A 21,358-nucleotide genomic window follows, 5' to 3' on the forward strand; every position below is an offset into this window, starting at 1 on the left:
GTCCGCCATTGCTCCGACGCCAGAGCAGCTGTAGACAAGAATGTTTCCTAAGCGATTGAGGTGTGTTGTTGTTTGACAACCCAGTCTCACGGCAGTTCGTGACATAGTCACGAAATTTAATCTATTGATTCGTGTTCGTGGACACGATTTTCCCTATTTTTTCGTGTCACTCAGCACGACTTTCAATCTAATGTATTTCAATGGGACGTATTTTTCGTGCCTGCACCACGTTTTTCTTTCGAGAGCACAGTATTGTTTTTTCTCAATTGTAATTCATTTTGCTAACTTTAAGAGCTACATTACTCAATATTTAATCAAGAGATTTTAATCGTCGTTTTTATTGCTTTATATTCGGTTGGCTACTCAACATTAATCTATTTATTCGTGTCCAAGGGCACAAATATCCTTCTTTTTTTCGTGTCACCCAGCACGACATTCAATGTATTTCAATGGGACGTATTTTTCGTGCTTGCACGTCTTTCTTTCGGGAACACACAATTGTTTTTTCTCAAATGTTGGGCTATTCCTTTTGCAAACTTAAAGGGCTACATTACTCAACATTTAATCAGGAGATTTTAATCCTCGTTGTATTGTATTCGGTAGGCTACTCAACACGAATTTATTCGTGTCCATAGGCACGAATTTCCTTCCTTTTTTCGTGTCACTCAGCACGACTTTCAATCTAATGTATTTCAATTGGACGTATTTTTCGTGCTTGCACCACGTTTTTCTTTCGAGAGCACAGTATTGTTTTTTCTCAATTGTTATTATTTTGCAGACTTTAAGGGCTACATTACACAACATTTAATCAGGTGGTTTTAATCATCTCTGTATTGTATTCGGTAGGTTACTCAAAAACAAATTGATTCGTGTCTATGGGCACGAATTTCCTTCTTTTTTTCGTGTCACTCAGCACGACTTTCAATCTAATGTATTTCAATGGGGCGTATGCACCACGTCTTTCTTTCGAGAGCACACTATTGTTTTTTTCTCAAATGTTTGGCTATTCCTTTTGCAAACTTTAAGGGCTACATTACTCAACATTTAATCAGGAGATTTTAATCCTCGTTGTATTGTATTCGGTACGCTACTCAGCACAAATTGATTCGTGTCCATAGGCACGAATTTCCTTCCTTTTTTCGTGTCACTCAGCACGACTTTCAATCTAATGTATTTCAATGGGACATATTTTTCGTGCTTGCACCACGTTTTTCTTTCGAGAGCACAGTAGGCTATAGTTTTTTCTCAATTGTTATTAATTTTGCAGACTTTAAGGGCTACATTACACAACATTTAATCAGGTGATTTTAATTCTCGTTTTTATTACTTTATATTCGGTATAGGCTACTCAACATGAATCTATTGATTCGTGTCCCTAGGCACGAATTTCCTTCTTTTTTTCGTGTCACTCAGCACGACTTTCAATCTAATGTATTTCAAAGGGACGTATTTTTCGTGCCTGCACCACGTCTTTCTTTGCAACATGGTCTCACCCCTATTCGTCACATAGGCTCAGCATAGGCTATGCCGTTTGGTCATTTCCCCCTCACGTCCAAAGCCGACGTTGAGGGTACCCCCTATTCGTCACTTGACAACGGAGAGGGTCGTCCGATAGATTTGAGTGCAAATCACTCATCTTTGAATTTTGAACTTTTATTATTTTCCTAAACCTAACTCTTTTTCCTCTCTTTTTATATAATTTTGGGCTACATTAAAATTACATAATTACAAGACGGTATATTTTCTATTTGCTTAAAACATTCCTTCATTTAGGTGGGATATTTTATAATTTTCGATCACATATTGTGGTAATTTCCCCCTCACGTCCATAAGCCGACGTTGAGGGTAGCTAGCTGAAACCCTTTTCTAAATCGGTAATATCACGATTTTTCCTCTTTTTTATATTATTGTGGACTACATTAAAACGACATAATTGCAGGACTGCATATTTGCTGTAGGCTTAAAACATGCCTTAATTTATTGTGGGATATTTTATAATTGTCGATGTTATTTCAAATTGCAATGGCTTATAGTGAGCCTACTTTTCTTTTTTTTCTGCGCCCCAAAAAAGAAAAAAGAAAAAAAGAATAGCCTACTTTTATAGAACTTTCATCTCAATACTGTTTATGCAGTTGTAATAAATTAATTATATAGCCTACTGCAGAAATGTTTATATTACTTTATATGGACATATCCTTTCGCAAAGAGATGGATGTATTCTGGGAAGTGATATGTGTTTAAATGTAATGGCTACATACTCGTTTTTCCTTCACTTGGACATTTATGCTGACCCCTTTAAAATTGAGCACGGATATAAAATATTAAGACTGTACTTTTAATTATGATTGATATTTTGGCGCAATTTTGTGCAACACGTCACTGTGTGCGACCATCGCAGAAACCATTGCCCAGCGCGATTCCACCACGGTAAGTCGCTTACAACAGTCTAATAAGCAAGATGAATTCATAAGCATTATTTACACGTCCAAAATGAAGAAAATTACGAGTTAAAAAAAAAAAAACATGTTCTAAGCCTAGATATATAGCTGTAGATGTATATATACAAAATAAAATTATGAGTAACGTTAGCCTATTTCCACATAAAAAAAACATGTTGTGATATATATATCATGTCCACATGATGTAGTCCACATATATTTTGGACGTGTAACTGCTTATTGAGAATTTATTGGGGGAATAGTAATTGGGGACATTTAGATGATGTGATTTTCTCTCGATCATCGTGGTTCACACTCAACGTCACTGTAATGTGTTAGTAATAACAATATTATCACTTGGTCTAACGTTATACTGCACATAACGCTGCCTTTATGGCGAACCCCAGGCACATGTTACGCGCCTTTAAAAAAAAATGTTAACTTACGCGACTTTTAACAGTAGCACAGGAAATAGAAACAACGTGAATCTGTATTTATTTATCCTAAGCATTTACAAGAAAATGGGAATCACTCACTATTAGGGTACACTTTTTAAATCTTATATCAACAACACTACATAATTAACATTTTCTGTTGTTCTCCATGCAGATCCTGTCAAACATATCACCTGTCGAACCTATCCGAACCTGATTTTCAAAACCCAAAGGCACTTTTAAGAGCCAACCTCTATCTCTTCATTATTTTCTATATCTTACATCCTCTCTTTCATCCTCAATCTTTATCTATCTCACAGTCTTTATCTATTGCTCTTTCTTTCCTCCCTGTCTGTCTTTGTCTAGCACTACTTGTCTGTCTTACCCATCTTTGTCAGTCTGTCTGTTTGTATCTGACTGTCTGTCTGTCTGTATCTGACTGTCTGTCTGTATCTGACTGTCTGTCTGTATCTGACTGCATTGCAATGGCCACCAAGCATAAACTTGATTCAAAGGATCCCCACTACCAAGAGGGGAGACGCATGGCTCTGGAGCTGAAACATGAACACATTCTAGCTGAAGCCAAGGTTAGAGTTTTTGTACACCTCAATCATTTTATAAAAACAAACATAAATTAAAGTAAAACGTGATGAGGAATATGTAAGAATGATGAGTGCAGAAGATTTTATACAGGTATATTGCATGATGCATCCTGCCATGTTCTGTGACGTGTTAATAAGGGAATATAATAATAATAATAGTAGTATATGCAGTTCCATCCCTCTGAGTTACAGAGACTTGGAGAATCTATTCCAAGGCTCATTTAAGCTGTTCAACACCTTACTAACACACTATGTTGTGTTTTCCTTTCACAAGTTACCTGCCTTTTGGTTACCGTACTTTTATCAACATCAGTCTTACAAGAAATATTCACTCCAATACACAGAGAGCAGCTGATGAGAGGAAACGTGTACGAGACCCTCCACACACCTCTAAAAGGGACTCTGTAGGACGTGGTAAGCCGAGGGGGAGGCGAGGAGGGCGACGCCATGCCTCCGCTACAGGTTATATCTGAATTATTTGACATTTGTAGGAGGAATTTACAATGATAATGTTGGACCAACTCAAATTAGAACACTGTAATTGTTTATTGAGAGTTTAAGATATTCAAATAACTAAAAAAACATTAGTGACACTATTGTAGAAGACACTACCAAGTACTTAACAAAAATATGTCTGATTTCATAAATTGTTTAGTATATAGTTTGAAAAGAAGAACAAGAATAGAGTGTGATAGCCTAACTTGTTCTTATTCTTCTATGTGCTGTTTTACAGCCACATACCCCACGGTTGAGGGCTCCCTGTCATCCAGTGTGGAGGTTCCACTTACTGCAATCTCAACAAAACTAAATCCTCAAGGGGAATTTGGTAATTCACAGTGATTAATTTAAGCTTGCACAGTATAAAAAAAGTGTTCATTCTAATACTGATCAGTTGACTTTTAATTGTTCCTTATCTAAATTATCCCTTACCGCTTTATTTTTGGATTTTCTTTACAGAAAAAAATATGGAGAGGCTCTCTGATATTTTGGCGTCATGTCCTTCTGCTGCTCAGCCTCAAAGTAGCTCTGCATCATCATGGTCTTTTCGGCAGCAGAAAGCCTCTGAGCGCTGGAAAGAAGCAAGACCATACCACCTAAAATGCCTTATTTCAATAGAGGCTGTTGGTCATCCCCTGTGTTGCCTTTGCAACGAGCCTGCTGTTATTAGGTTGGTTTTCATTAATATCAAACTTCAATTACCCAGGGTAGGTTTGCAGAGTGCCCTGCTTTATAGGCTAAGATGCATGTCTTTTGGGATGGGAGAAGACTTAGATACCCAGATGAAAAACACATTAATGAGAAAAGTACATCTAGGACCTTCTTGCTGTGAGGTGACAGTGCTAAACACTGAGGCACTACGCAATCCTATACAATAAAATCAAACCTAGTAAAAGGTAAATAGCTTAAATAGAGTGTACAGTACTTTATATGAGTTATTCATATAACATATAATAATGTATTATATTATAATATTAATTTTATATATATAATTTTCTCCTTAGGTGCAGGGAGTGTCTTCCTGAGGAGTGGTTCTGTGGGGACTGTGATGTATTGCATCACAAAAAACATCCACTCCACAACAGGGAATGCATGATTCGTGGTTTTTTTGAAGCCATTCCTCCGACCACATGCATCATTAAAGGGGAGGATGGATATTGCACCCATGAGCAAGGTACGTTCTCACGAAAGCTTTAATTTTGCTGTTCAATGTGTGTCTGCAGACAGTTACAGATAATCTAAATTATTGGTTTTCCTTCTTTTTGCCAGCTTGCATTTTGCCAACTGTGAAGGTGCCAGACTGCTCCTGTGGAGGCACAAACTTCACTGTGTTACCAGGCAAACCAGTGATTTTAATTACCATCAATGGTAAAAAAAATAAAATAAATATATATATATATATATATTGTAGATGTGATGTTTTTCACACTATTGTGCTGTGGCATTGTGCTTACAATTGCAGAAGTGACAGAAATATGGAATAGCACATGGTAATGTTATTAACTGAAACAAAGACAGATGGTTTTTTTTTTTTTTTTGTCCTAGCATCTTTCCAGCATGATGTCCAATCAACACAGCAGTGTGGAATTTAGTGAATTTGAAAATATAAATGTGGGATTATAGGAACTTGCGCAATGTCTCTTAACCATTCACAATGTGCATAATGAACTAAGTGTTGTAAAATTAAGTATGTGGTAAATGTGTATTATATTTTTAATTATTTTTTTTTGTTCCAAGGGCGTTTTGACTTGCATCAGCCATTGTATGAATGTCAAACATGCCAGCAGCAGTGGACCCCTGACTTTAAAGACCTCCTAAGAAGTGGATATTGGCCAGCCTCCGTCACCAATTCCACACTTTATACACTGGACCTCTTGAGCTCCTTTCAGGAACTCAAGATCATCTCTCCGGGATTCTCCAGACAAGCCTTCGCAAAGCTGCTGGAACATCGCACTAAGTGTGGAGGAAGAGTAAGTGTAAATGTTATTACCATTTTATAAAAAAAATTCCATAAGCAGACAATATCAAAATACTATTTCATTCTATATATTTTCCAGTCTGGATCTATCAACGGCGATGCACTGCAGCGTAGCTTCTTAGAGCTTTCGTATGCATCATTTGAGGAAGACCAGCTCTGCTGTAGTGCTCCTTTCACCTGCCCAGCCTGCACACCAGAAATGTTGGCTGTTTCAGCAGATGGAAACAGAAAGCTATATCGCTTTCGCCGAAACGGAAGGTGATCTTTCTTCCAGTCTTTTTATTGATTTATTTTCTTACTTCATATATTTCATGAATGGATTTTCTATTTTTCTTTCTTCCTCAGCTCTGATGATCCTGGCTTTTTTGAGGGGCTCTTTGTGGCTGAAGACAGCGCGGTGTCTAGATTTGTCGACACCATACAGAAAGCAGTGAAAAATGCAAGTTGACAAAATAGTTGTTACAATAATAAACGTAACCCCCACTTCAATTACTCCTGCATATCAATTACAAAATCAAAATGCCATATATTGAATGACACCATTGCTTTTATTTGATTTGTCGTGTTTGTTTTGTGTTTCATAGACACAGGGAAGAGGCACATGTGGGGACTCCCAGTGGACAGCAGCGAGGGAAACTTCAAGGAGGGCTTCAAAATTGGATGAAGAGGGGATGGAGGTTGCTGTGTGTCGCCATGGGTTCCTTTTGAAAGCCCTTAATATGTACAGGGGGGAGATATTTGCCTACCCTCTGTACCTTCAGAAGGAGCTCATGCCAGCCAAGGCACAATTCTTCGCAATGGACGTGGCATGCAAATACTGGCCATACCTGGAGAAAGTTGCTAGTGTCCTTCCTGCTCTTCAGGAACTGACCACTATGAAACCCTTTCTCAGTGTAATGCATGCTCGAGCCCATGCTACTAAGTGTGAGGTGTGTATAATATTTTGGCATCTTATGTACATTTGTAATATTTACAAGCACATTAATAATATTAAATATAAGTTAAGCTACACTATGTTATCTTGTGTTTTTGCATAACCATTTCTTGCATGGAATGTAATGCCCTTTGATGCAAATTGTGGTTTGTGATATTGGGCTATATAAATAAAATTAAATTGAATTTCTTCCACCCTTTACTAACAGATTAATTGGAGTGGCAGGAACCAGGAAGGAGCAGGGACTACCGCTGGTGAGGAGGTGGAGCAAGTGAACAGCTACCTCTCACGTTGTGCCCTGACGACCAAATATATGTCCAAAGCAGGTGACCGGAGTTTGCAATATTCTTGTAAAAAATTTTTAGATTGATCATCATAACCTCATTATTTGCTTTCAACAGCACGGGTGGACATGCTTACGTTGCATGCAATGGGGTGGAACGAGAAAAAAAATATCTCTTTACATCAGGCACTTTCCACAAGATATGTGAAGGTAAGTCTCATATTAATTGTTTTGTGTGTCCTTTTGTTGTGTTTACTTGGCCTGTTGTTAATCAAGTTTTAATCCTTATTATTGTATAACACTGTTCATCAGACTTGTCAGAGACTCCATGATGAGACTGCAAGGCTAGCTGACCTAAAAACAGAGCTAGATTGCACAGATGAAGTGGTGTCACAGTGGCTATCTGATGTAAAGGAATGGGCAGCTGGTGGTAAGCATGACCAGATAAAAGAAACAACAAACATCCCTTTCTACAATCTAAATTTTATGTTTGATATTAAAGAGCAGCAAAAAATAGTAGGTTGATCATCATCTAATGTGATGCCACATTTATGATGTCAGGTTTATTAGTATATTCCAGTTTCCTGCAGGAAGTGCACATACAAAGTTTAAATAAGTTTGATTAAAAGGTTTTACATGAAATTCAAGCAGAGAAACGGTTCTGTGTTGTTTTAACAGTGAATTTGCTTTCGTTATATCTTCTACAGAGACACCTGATACATCTCGTGCCAGTCAAGGCACCACACACAGAGGACTTCAGCAGTCAATTGAGGGGCTCTACCTTAGTGTGAGGCACCGGAAGCGAACCCTCTACCGTCAGAATGGTATAACTATATAATATAATATAATAGGTTGATAAGTTCAGGCTACTGTATGCATCCTACTCCACCAACATGGAATTAGCAAATAAGTGTAGTAGCACAGTTCAGCTCAATCGTTGAATTCTGTTCTTTAAATGACCAGTCTGTAGGATTTAGTGGTAGGAATTAGTGGCATCTATCAGTGAGGTTTGACGATGCAACCAGCTTCCCTCACCTCTATCTTTCCAAGCTACGGTAGCCGACGAGAAAATGTGAGAGGTACTATCTAGTGTTTGTTTGTCCGTTGTGGGCTACTGTAGGAACATGGAGGTGCAACATAGAGGCCTCCGTGGAAGGGGAACGTATTTAGATAAAAAACTGCCAATTCTAAATTAATTAATGCACAATTATTATTTTCAGGCAATCATGAAAATCATGCAAATAGATTCCCCCCTAAATGTTACACCTTGGACAATTTGTTTCCCATGTCAGTCTACATTATAATTTTCACATACTGTATTTCATTATGTTTTCAATAACTGCAGCTTTGCTTTTCAATTTTTTGGTGCTATAATTTTTTTATTGTTGAAGAGTTCTGTCAAAAACCTCTGCCTCTGTACTTCATGTCTTTCTAGACAGCAGCAAGTTTCGCCATCGCCTTCGAAGGAAGCTGGCAGAAGACAAAAAACTCCTTCTTCAGGAGATACAGAAATACAATGATCTTGTACTAGAATCGGCAACAAACATTGACGTAGCTGTGGTGGAGCATTCCCTAACTGGAGAGAGTACTGTGTCTCAAATATGGCCGTGGGAGGTTCATGGCAGTGGTATGTCTGTTTTTAGATGCTTCACAGGAATTTATTTACAGTTCTGCTTTATAGAGTATACTGAACTAAGGCATGCATGTTACATATTGAGTGTTGTAATATTAATTTAGTTTAATGGTGTATTTTCAGTTTTCTTATGTATCGATTTGATTAAAAAAAAGTCAATGTTTGCAGTGATTATGCAAGATTGTCTCATGGATACATGTAACTGTTATTGATTCTTAGCAAATATTTCGATCAAGAAACGAGTGCACGACCAAGTGATGTTAACAAGGCGACTGCATGAGGAAACAAGCGTTTTGGTGTTGGAGATGGCACAACACTGCACGTGGTTGCAGAGCCTGGCAATGGTTCTCAAGAACAAGTTGGCTGAGGAGGGTAAGTTTAATTAAAACCCTGTCCATCTAATGTGTTTAAAAAAAACATACAAAAAAACACATCAGTCACAGAACTTGGATGGAGTAGAACGGTTATGGCTCTCTTTGCCGTGGTCCTTTGGGATATACATAAAATGGGGATTACAATTGTTACTGTAGCTATGGTAACAAGTCAGTAAGGTTGTAAAGATTGATGCTTGAAAGATGTGCAGATATGTTGTATTATGGCTGTTACTTGAAAGCGTAAATGAACAAAAGAATTTTGACCATTGTAATTTGTGTCCTGATATGTTACATGGGGTTAGCATAACATCAAGATTAATCTTATTATTATTTCCTCCAGTCAACATAGAAAACCTTGATGGTCAGGAACTAACACAATGTGTTACTTCAGCATAACTGTAGTGAAGAAGAAAACTGTTAACTTAAAACAGCTATCAGACATGGGCACAAAACGCTTATATGCTGCTTTGGGCCTCCCTCCATAAAGTCATCTCAGTGAGCCGTCATGTTGCCTCAAGTCGTTTTATACAGAAGCTAGCCTGGTCCCATGTCAGCGATACACATAAAAATGGCAACCATCCTGCTATGTAGATTTTAATAGGTTAGTTCTTTGGCCTTATTGAATAATCTTAACATAGTTTGTCTTTAATGTAATCTCTTTTGTATTTTGAGACGTAGACAAGGGAAATGAGGGACTTTGCTGTCTCTTAAGAAGAAGACTGTCAGAGGTGTCAGAAAGGTTCCAAGTGGTCCTCCAACAGTATAAGACTGCCTTAGGTCCTGAGGCCTCTGTCCTTCTACATGTTGAAGAGGAAGATCAAAGTGGCCTCAGTAGTCCAGACACCAGTGAGGATGAAGAGGAAAACACAATTTAGGTCATTTATTTATTTATTAATATGTATGTTTGTTAGTTTTTGGAATAACCCCCTAATACTGTTATTCTTAGTAATTTATTTGTGTATTTTATTTATGCTAAAACAGCTGAAATTCAGCCTCTTATTATTGTTTTCTGTATTTCCCCAGATGGAAGCTGAACGAAGGACTGTGTTGAAGGAAATGGACTTGCCCTATATCTGTGTATTATTAGTATGCTGATTTACCTCATCAAAATCTGTGTGCATTATATCTTGTTGAAAATTCAAACTGTAGGTGCGTCCCAATTCGCATACTATCCATCCTAAATAGCATTCGAAAATAGAATTAGTACGTCCCAAATCGTTGAAATGAGTGTTCCAAATATACCCGGATGGTCTACTATTTCCGGTCAGAATCCGAAGTGCAGATCGATGCACACTATAACGGCTAATATTGCCCACAACCCATCGCGCGTTGGACGAGGATTCGGTTAGAACTACAAACACGAGTGAAAAGTGTTAAAAAACTACAGACATGGAGGACGCGTGAATCCAGCGGTTATGTAGAGAGGTTTAGATAAAGGGGTTAGAGTGATTAATTATCAGTATCTAACCTGACGAAAATGTATTTATTAAGTGTTGTCTACATTATATTGCATCTGCAGATGCATTGTGGACTTTTGTAAAGATACGTTTTAGCCATTAACTTTTACATCATTATATTCAAATTGCAAACACATGAGGAGAGTCTCCGCATGAAAGACCCACGACTGGCAGATCAACGTGCAACTACATTTCTCTCCGAAACGGTAGAAAATAAAATTAGATTGAATGGAGAATTTTAACAAGATGATTGACAGGGCAGTTAACGGTGACATGATGCACGCGACAGATCTGTCCATTAAGATGACAAAGTAGTATGTCCCAAAGCTAGTATGTCCTAAATTTAGTAAGCACATTGCACAGTTCAATGAAGATGCACAAACCTACCAGTATAGGTGCACCAATCTTAGCCAAAAATGTCAACTTAGCATGTATGATATTACCAGATGTAATTACTGGGCTCACATGATATTTGGGTAGTGTATTCATACTCTTTTAAGAGAGACTCCCCTTGATTGTGGTGACCCTGTGACCTTTCCTTTTGCACCAACATCAGGCCAAACTTTTGACTTGCATACAACAAATGTTATGAACCAATTTTTGTATTTTGCTGAGCAATGAATCATGTCATTTTTGTTGACCTCATGACATTCCCTGTAGCACAACCATTAGACCAGAATGTAAAATTTGACATTGTATTTGATATTGTCTAATTGTGCAGATTGCCATGAAATCTTGTAAGCACATGATGACTTTGGTGACCTCATGACCATTCCTTTATCATCACATTTAGGCCATGATGTAAAAACTCATTCTTGATTACTTGCATTTCTCCACATTTACTTATTCTGCGGTGCAGCAGCAGTGTCTGTGTCTGTCTATGTCATTTTTTTTTTTCAGAGGCTGCCTATGGATCGCTATTTGATTGAGTGTATTATACTGTAGGATATAACTGTTGTGTAATTTTATATTACTGCACAGATGCATTATAGTATGTAACAGAAAAATACACTGTTTTTTTGTTATGATTATTCTTTATTGTATATTATTACAGATGACTTGATTCTCTTTTCTGCTGGAGCTTTTCAAGTGAACTTAACCTCACAGTCCAGTGTTTTTTAAATACAGCCTTATGGCTTGTTTGACAAATATGCATTTGGTGTATTTTCAGTAGTATTGTTGTAAAAGACAAGAAATAAAGTATTTCCAAAGATGAGCATTTTATGTTTTTTTCTTTTTCATCCATTATTATTGAAAAATAAGATTTTATATTTTTATGGTTGATAAAAGTCAATAGCTGGAGAAAAAAAACATCACGTATTTATATGTGGAATTTTTTTTAATTTAACATCACACTGCATTATTAATTCATTACTTTAATGCATGTCTTTTTACTTATTTTCAAACCAACCTGGCTTGTAATTAAACAAGATCGATCTAGTATAATAAGTAATGTGTATCTAAGGTGTGTTAAGGCATGTTACAGTTTTACTCGATTGCTGAAACACTAACCCTAACCCTAAAATTTCAAAACCATAACACCATTCATCAAAAAGCACACCCTTTTCCCCAAACTATAAACACTATTCCCCAGTTTTGACACATGAGTAAGATTTCTTGAACTTTCACTGCAAAACTTTACACACATATCCCTTCATTTATCATTGCCGTACACAATGTTGTAATTTAGAAAGCACTAGCATTCAGCACAGCTTCAGCTCAATTAGCACACAATCACCCAGGAGGAAACACAAAGAGTCAAAACTGGTCACACAGCAATCGAGAACCTTCAATATATCGATGAAAGGGATAAGATGAGAGGGGGAGGAGAAGGGGGAGGGCAAAAAGACAAGCAGTCTCAGATGAGATTTGTGCCTTTTTAGTTGACCATGTTCTTGTCCATGGTAGGCTATGACTAAGGAGGCTGGGCGACGAGTACAGCCAAACTTGAGAGTCACTTCACCGTCGCTTCCATTACAGTTTTTCTCAATTGTTTACACACAAATACTGGTACTTGAGACACAATGAGCACAACATGTAACGCATTCACGAACCCCCTGAACCAATTCTGCGAAACTACAAGGACAATTCCTGCTTTACACTCAAATTGCAGTTCTAAAACCATTTTCAAAACACTACACACAATTCTCTGCTTATGGCACAATTTTCATGCAGAAAATCTCTTGTTTTCACAAGGAACACACTGCCATTCAAATATGCACACTGACTCTTCATATGGGCAAACACCCGTCACACAGTTTTACAATTAACAATCAGAGCTTTAGCATAAAAGAGCAACAGGTCAGCTCTTCAATGGGGCAATGGATGCCAACATTTTTTACTGTAAATGTACACAGGCAATTCTTCTGTTGTTTTGTATGTAGACAACTCTATGTACAACTTTTTAATTGGTTGGGATGTACACTGTGTACATTGTTTTTGTGGGAACAATAAAATGTATTTGTTACCGTGTATTTGTGTGTTCTGAGTATAAAAACAATATTCTCAGATATTTTACAACATTTATGTATGTACTGTCTGTAGTAAGTGTAACACTGAACAAGAAAATACCTAAGTCATTATGATGGATGGAGAAGAAGTGTTTTCCATTCATCATAGTGTTTTACACTGAACACATCAGTGTTCAACTGGTTCTTATAAATGTCTATTCATATGATGGTTTGTGTGTGTCATTTGAAAACAAAATACCATTTTGAGAAGAAATAACATTGTTTTGAATGTAAAGTTTCATTTTGCAGGAGAATTGAGGGGTTTTGCCCATTGTGTGTGTGTTTTTTGATTTGTGTGTAGAGTTCTGAGAATATGAGGCATGCTTTCAGAAAATGTGTGTAAACAATCAAGAAAAACTGTATCAGAAACTTCAGGGAGGAAAAAAGGTACAGTAGGGGTCAGACTGCTCTCTACTGTAACTTTTGAGTGCTGTACTCTGTGCTGTGACTACACATACTGTACATGTATGGTGGCTGTTGCACTATACTACTTTAATGAAAAGAAATGCATCAAATTGCCTCACATACAGATATATGCTTCCATTTTATAAAAAGGATGCATTATCAGTGCTTCTAATTTTGTAGGACACGATGGATTGGAAGAAGTCTGCCTGCACATTTCATTTCATGCGTCCCAGGGGATTTTACCCCCAATGACTGGTTAGGACCAAAGATGGGATGCTGGAGCAGAATCATCTTTATTGGTGTTATTTGGTGTATTGTTTTGTATTAAGGAATGAAAAAAAAAAAATTTTGTTGTGTTTGAATTTTTGAATTTTTGAATTTTTGTTGTGTTCATCATGTGAAAACGTTTTTGAAGGAGAGAACCACAACCAACATCGCTTGCGTATTACCGCATTAGTTTTTGTAGTATTGGTTTGCATGTAGCCTATCTCACCAGTGTGTATTGTAGAGTGTGTTTGTTTTTGAGATTCTACATGGCTCCTAAAAAAACTACAGTTTGTGTATATAGTGATAGTAATGATCAAAATAAAAAAAAATCGCTAGGATCTCAGGTCATTAAGTATATTTAACTGATATTGTAGTTGTAGGACAACCATCAGGGCCATCTCCAATGTACGCTATTTATAAACTACAATTCCCACAAGAGACGCGCCATAGAACTTCTTACAAAGTGTACAAATCAGCCACCATACTTGTAGTTCTTCTGGTTTCCCGACCAGGGTTATAAAAATGTGTCTTTACTATTATATATATCAAGAAACATACATTATACAGCCAAAACATACATTATGCTGCATTTAGATGATCAGGGTGAAACAAAATCGCCAGGATTTAACATCTGTGGTTTTAGCTGGTATAGGCTGTAGCCTACAGTAGAAATGAATTCGAGTTTGTCGGCGGGAGTTTAGTCCTTCAAAGAGCGACCTTTAATTTTTTATTATTATTATTTAATTATGGCCTCCACGTGTTTGTTTTGCCCCCTGCCCTGATGAATGTAATAAACTGCTGTGTATAAATATGTCAGCATTAGGAGACAAAATGTGCGATATACTGTCCAGATCAAGACCTTCACAATAAATCAATATTTGTCTTTTAACTAGTGACAAAAACTGTTCTATTCTAGAAGCTAAAATCATGGTGATCCATGTATCTTTATAATTAAATCAGTGTGTGTGTGTGTGTGTGTGTGTGAGAGAGAGAGAGAGAGAGAGAGAGAGAGAGAGAGAGAGAGAGAGAGAGAGAGAGAGAGAGAGAGAGAGAGAGAGAGATCACGTGTGTGAGAGAGATCAAAGTGTGACAGATGGAACTGGTACTTCAGCCAACAAGCGGCTCCGCACAGTTCTATGCTTTATCTTTTGAAATATATAAAACCATTTATTTTATTTGGATTAAATATGCATGTTTTTTTCATCAGATTTACCAATTGTTATCATTTGTTTGTGCTGGTCAATTATGAACAATAGATAAAACTGAACTGCAAGCAAAAACTTGGGGCCGAGGGGTCACTGTTTCAAATATTTGAGGGGCTCCTCCCCAAACAAATGTAACCTCACTCCAATTTTTTTATAAAACTTGAAGGCCCTGATTAAATTATATATAGGCTACATTTTCATTTAAAAAGAATCCACTTGTAAAGTTAAACAAATTCCACATATAAATATACTCAATGAAGGTTGTTTCTTTTGTCTCAACCACATCATCATATTGTTTTGAATTTGATGTATGGAAAAGTAAAAACAAAAATTATCATCTTTTGCAAGTGTTATCATAGTGTATTTGTGGTCTTTCACAAAAATATAAGTGAAAATACACCAAATGCTTATGTATTGCTTTATTACTCACAAGAGGCTTAAAGGGTGATCAAACAAATTTATTGACAAGGTGCATGACAAGTAGAAACTATATAGTCTTTGGCAATTGGAACACATCGAAACATCGTTCTTTTAAAGGTGTACTGTAGAGAAATGCATGATATGAAGAGGGATATCCCCTACATGGAGCCGACACTGGTGGTGGTGAAGGGGTGAGTAGCAATGCTGAGATCTGGATGAATGTGGAGCTCTTCTCCTGATGAGCACAGCGGAGGGACCTATGACACGATTGGCTCAAGAGGGTTGAGAAGAAAATACATTTGGTTTAAGACGTAAAACGCCCAGTCAGCTGATGAGTTTGGAGTAGAAGAGAGTGAGAGAGAATGTAAAAGATATAAAGTAATGAGTGAGTATAAAGAAGGTCAGTCTTATTTGTTGAACTTCATATTTAAGCTTCATGTCAAACAAGCCATAAGGCTGTATTTCTTAACAGTGCACAGTGAGGTTAAGTGAACTTTGAAAAGCACAGACAACAGAACATGAAATCAAGTTACGCGTCAACTGTAATAAAATAAAAGTGCAATGTATAATCATGAAATATGAAAACATGCTTTTGAATAACATCTGAAGAAGAAAATTCAGTTGGATTAAGTACATTTCTAGTACAGCCCTCTCGAGATTAAACTCCAGGTCACATTCTTGGAGATTTTCACCTTTTCATTACTACAGAAAGATGAGATACGACTTCAAATGCAAAACAGAAACAATTGAATAAATACGCTGAAACCAAAATGGAGTTCAAAACATACATTTTATTTATTTTCATTATTTCGGAGAGAATCCTTTGGCTGCCAGGACTGGGCCCACTGCTCACCACTAAAAACAGAAGGGAATTTTTAGGGAATAACAGTTTAATTTTCCATCTATGAAGGACCACCACCTTCATGCATGCATTAATGGTGGTGGTCCTTCATAGATGGAAAATGAAACTGTTATAGTTCTGTAATGATGTGTGCTTTACACTTGTTATAATGCTTGTTTAATCTGAAACAGAACGGATTAATAGAAAAAGTATTGTAGCCAACCCCCCTATCTCTAATTCATAAAGCAGAAGAACAGAGAAATACTTACCATACTGGACAGGGCTCCCAGTCAACCAACATTTCTGCTTTGCCCTATCAAGAAAAATAAATAAATAATTCCATTCTTAGCATAAGGCTATTATGTCTGGTTATAGGCACTGAGTTTCATTGATACAATGGGTCATTATTTTCAGTAGACACTCCTTTCTAAACTGTAATTCAAAAAAGACCAAACACATAAAAAGCATCTACCTAACAATTATGGTATGTATACTGTAATATGTATTTGCCAACTCACAAGGAAGTTTCTAAATCCTATATTGCACTCTGCATACTGCCTACACTCTGCAGTTCCTTTATGACTGTCTAACCTTTCTCACTCTTTCTCTTACTACACTCCTGATGGGGAAAGCCTCTAGGCGAGTGTGGTAGGAGCAATCTGTGAACAAAAACACGTTTCAAATACTTATTAGTTAGTTTAGGAACAAAATAAACACAACTATGAAGACTTACAACTATGAATCACTTTGTGATTTTCTAGGCTGATATGGCTAGGAACTATACTCTCATTCCTGCGTAATAATCAAGAAACTTTGCTGCCGTACCATGAGTCCAGCAGACGTAATGATATGACGCAGCGCCTGAAAATAGTCCCCAGCTCGGTAGACTAGGGTCGACCATTTTCAGGCGCTGCTACATATTACTGTATTTTGACTGTACAACTATGGGGGAGTTGTAAAATGAGCCTATTTCCAAAAAAAGTGGAGTATCCCTTTAAGTAGGGAGCAGACTTGCAAGGATGACAACAAGTGATGTTTATCACTAATCAAAACATGTACCATGGAACCAAATCACTAATTTCCAATGTGGTATGCTTGCTTGAATAACCATACTACTGCTAAGCCACAGCTCACAACTGAGAATACTCCACTGCTGCTGCTTCTACTACTACAATGCATTTTGGTCAAATTAGACTAATTAAGCCTGTTGGATTTTATAGGTTGTCAATTGTACTAATCTCACTATTACTATTATGTACTACTATTATTATTATTATTATTATTATTACTATTCTATATCTATTATGAATAATCATGGTTATGTGTGCTACGCTGGACTAGCTGGACTGGTCAAGACATTTACATATTGTTGCCCTGTTGCGGGTCGCTAAGTCGCTTTGGATAAAAGCTTTTGCTAAATGATTAAATAAATAAATAAAATTTTGACTAATTGTCTGTTTTAAGTAGTTAAAAAAAAGCAATGGAACTATAGCAAATAAACCGGGGTAAAAGTTGCAATGTATAGCAAAGTATCAATCATTGCATTTACATGCAATGCACTTACTCTTTTGTGACCTTTTCCTTTCCGGCATATGCCTTGGTCCCCCTGTGAGAAAAAACAAAAAACAAAAAAACACATTTACATTAATTAGACAAAATGCACTTTGTAATGTCTTTTCAACATAAATATGTGTCCCTGACTCCCTGGTGTGTCTAGAGAGTAGAGACCCCTGAAATATGGAAAAAGACCATCCTCTATTTCAGTTAATGTGTCTGCAAACACGCTGTTTATATTTGGCTCCACATTTTACATGACATGCAGGCTGAGGCTCATTAGAATAGTAATCATAGTAGGCTTATAGAATACTCCATCTAAAACGACTCGTTTCAGACAGGGTCTGCATAAAGGACCAGTTCAAGATAAATAAGGATTTTTTTTTAAGGATAATGCAAAGCTACTCTAGTGGACTATCAGAACAAAAATATAGAACTGGAAATTAGCATAATAGGTCCCCTTTAAATTCTATTTGCGTAATTCATTTATTTACTTAAAGGGTTAGTTCACCCAAATATGAAAATTCTGTCAGTAATTACTCACCCTCATGTTGTTCTTCCAACCCCGTAAGACCTTCGTTCATCTTCGGATCACAAATTAAGATATTTTTGATTAAATCTGAGAGCTGGATCACATTTCCATAGGCTACTAAGGGATTGAAACTTGCTGGCCCAGAAAATGTATTAAAGAGATTGTTAATATAGTCCAAGTGACTCCAGTTGCTCAATCTTAAAGGAGTCATAACCTGTAATTTTCACTTTTCCACGAGAATCAATGTATGTTATGATTGCCTAACGATTATACACTGGCCGGGAAGCCGATATTTAAAAGTGAAGCGTTTGTTTACCCCAGGATTCATCAACCAGCAAGCGTGCACGCGCACTCAAATACGAGATTTTAATTTCAGCCCCGACTTGACGTCATGACGGGGCAGGATATACCATATATGGACACCGCAGACCTATGCCGCGGGAAGCCTGCCCTGCCCCTTACCCCCTCATATTCAATTCAGTCGCGAAAGATGCAGAAACGTAGTGCACACGTGAGTTGCTCTGTTGTTGACTGCCAGAATCAACATGTAAATGTGTTTTCTCTACCAAGAACGGACCTAGCTATCAGGGACCAGTGGATTAAATTCATTTTTAATGACGCGGTTCCTACAACCCTTCCCACTGGCTTAACGTTTGGTGTCTGTGCTAACTAAACATTTTACGCCGGAATCCTTCACAAATTTGGGGCAATATCAGGCGAAGTTGGCATCGAAGCTCGGGAAAAAGGGGCCATTTTCAACAATCAGAGACTTGCCTGCAATTGAAACGGTAAAGGCCCGTTCACACCAAGCACGATAACTATAAAGATAACGATAAAGATAACTATATATGTGTCCACACCAGCGACCGATAACGGACTTTTTATTCTAAGCACGCGCGCGCCCGGATGATCCAGATCCATTTTAAATGCGCGAGACCTTTAAATTAGAATGGATTCTGATTGGCTGTCAGTGTTTTATCGTTCGACAGCTGGAAAAAAATCGTTCTGAAAGTGATCCCTATGATATCGTTCCTCATATCTTTATCGTTATAGTTGTGGTGTGAACTCTGTTATTCTTTAATATGGAGAACGATTTTTAGAATTATATCTTTATCGTTATCTTTATAGTTATCATCCTTGGTGTGAACGGGCCTTAAGACTGTGTTTTTATTGCTCTACTGTGTGTAACAAACAGCAGCTAACTGCTAATGTGGCTATTGTATGCTAGCGGGAGTATTAGCTTCGAGGTAAACATGAATGTTGGAACAACATGAGGGAGAGTAATTACTGACAGAATTTTCATTTTTGGGTGAACTAACCCTTTAAGAGAATCTGCTTGACTAATGAGCTATGGTAACAGTTATCAGAACCACCAATAATTACCCAACAAACATTATTTACATACCTGACTTTTTCTTTTTGCGACTTGCAACTGTGCCCCTGGCTGACCCTGTGAAGACAGCAATGGGTTTGGAGAAAGAAAATTACTCATATACCAAATAAATCTTTAACTTATTATTTAAAATACTGAAAGACCACAACGTCGCACAAGTGTGGCAGTACATGTATTAATAGGTGTAAAGTACATGTAGTCTTATTGCGATTGAATTAAGGTTGCTCCATTTACTCCACGTGTTTCACTTTCTCGCTTATGTCCATCCTGTTTGTGATAATCCTAATTTGTTTCAACAAGAGCTGATCCTTCGCTGACTTGATCAAGGAACGCAAGGGGTGGGAAAATGGTGGTGTGGTTGTGAGCATGAAATGTGCTCATCAAATTTCATAGCAATCTGATAAATTGAGATATGTTGCCTTCAAGTTTAGTGTGCATGGGACACTGACATTCCCAATTATTTTGAATATTCAAATTATCCTAATATCTTTAATCTTTAATTTTGGCCAAGTAATTTCAGCATTCGATTAGTAGCATTTTTTTTTACTTTTAGATTTATAATAGACTCACAAAATTCCTTCCAAAAGCCCTAGTACAGAATCGGATAGACCATCTAATTATGTAATATCAGATCAACTTTTCTAGCAGATTATCCATGGAAAATGAGAACCTTGTGAGTTTTAATTTATCAACCAGCAAAAAAGTTATAGCATGGTGTGTTTGAGTTCATTTCCCCTACTTGACATCATGCATCCTGCATTGTGACTATTTCACATGCACACATTGCAATGTCGATGCTGAAAAGAGCCCTAACCTGCATCAAGCTCTATGGGGGAAATAAACTGGAAGTCAAGTAAATTCAAGGTAACCCATTGGTCAAACACTTTAGGCCTTTACAAATATAAACTGTAACTCTTTAAATTTGTTCTAATTACCTTGCCCCTCCATTGGGCTCGTCTGCTCCACCTGCCCCTCCACAGGGCTCGTCTGCTCCACCTGCCCCTCCACAGGGCTCGTCTGCTCCACAGGGCTCGTCTGCTCCACCTGCCCCTCCACAGGGCTCGTCTGCTCCACCTGCCCCTCCACAGGGCTCGTCTGCTCCACCTGCCCCTCCACGGGGCTCGTCTGCTCCACCTGCCCCTCCACGGGGCTCGTCTGCTCCACCTGCCCCTCCACGGGGCTCGCCTGCTCCACCTGCCCCTCCACGGGGCTCGCCTGCTCCACCTGCCCCTCCACGGGGCTCGCCTGCTCCACCTGCCCCTCCACGGGGCTCGCCTGCTCCACCTGCCCCTCCACGGGGCTCGCCTGCTCCACCTGCCCCTCCACGGGGCTCGCCTGCTCCACCTGCCCCTCCACGGGGCTCGCCTGCTCCACCTGCCCCTCCACGGGGCTCGCCTGATCCACCTGCCCCTCCACGGGGCTCGCCTGCTCACCTTCTTCCGGTTGCTTGTTCTCCAATGGGTCACAGGGTGTGAGATGCAGCGTAATCAGCTGATCATCATTGCCACTGGAATCCTGGGTCCAACCTGTGCAAGTTAAACAAGTGTTGTGTTTTGCTTATTTAAAACATAGAGGTTAACCATAAGCTTGATCTGTACCT

The 21,358-nt window shown here is 38.1% G+C and overlaps 1 protein-coding gene and 1 long non-coding RNA gene across 3 annotated transcripts; one reads left to right on the forward strand and one right to left on the reverse strand.

Annotated features, from left to right (window-relative positions):
• Positions 1-145: 145 nt before the first annotated feature.
• Positions 146-11,847, forward strand: LOC308686423 (uncharacterized protein). 2 transcript variants are annotated; one of them, XM_081394853.1, is made up of 18 exons: positions 146-3,459; positions 3,819-3,936; positions 4,208-4,300; positions 4,432-4,642; positions 4,977-5,146; positions 5,242-5,340; positions 5,710-5,942; positions 6,030-6,208; positions 6,296-6,389; positions 6,535-6,879; positions 7,093-7,210; positions 7,286-7,377; positions 7,480-7,597; positions 7,875-7,991; positions 8,603-8,794; positions 9,020-9,172; positions 9,847-10,049; positions 10,198-11,847. In XM_081394853.1, the coding sequence occupies exons 1-17, from the start codon at positions 3,358-3,360 to the stop codon at positions 10,047-10,049; spliced, it is 2,637 nt and encodes an 878-aa protein (XP_081250979.1). In that variant the 5' UTR covers positions 146-3,357; the 3' UTR covers positions 10,198-11,847. The 2 variants fall into 2 exon arrangements, with proteins under 2 accessions (XP_081250979.1, XP_081250980.1); XM_081394854.1 differs by having other exon boundaries at positions 147-3,459; positions 9,853-10,049.
• Positions 11,848-16,385: 4,538 nt separating this feature from the next.
• LOC308686424 lies at positions 16,386-20,782 on the reverse strand. The gene is made up of 3 exons (XR_014029588.1): positions 20,694-20,782; positions 19,771-19,815; positions 16,386-17,885 (listed from the first exon to the last, which is right to left on the reverse strand). It is a non-coding gene; the product is annotated as an uncharacterized lncRNA (long non-coding RNA).
• Between the last annotated feature and the right edge of the window lie 576 nt (positions 20,783-21,358).

This window comes from Scardinius erythrophthalmus (assembly GCF_964197995.2).
Source record: "Scardinius erythrophthalmus genome assembly, contig: HAP1_SCAFFOLD_269, whole genome shotgun sequence".
NCBI classification, from domain to species: Eukaryota; Metazoa; Chordata; class Actinopteri; order Cypriniformes; family Leuciscidae; genus Scardinius; species Scardinius erythrophthalmus.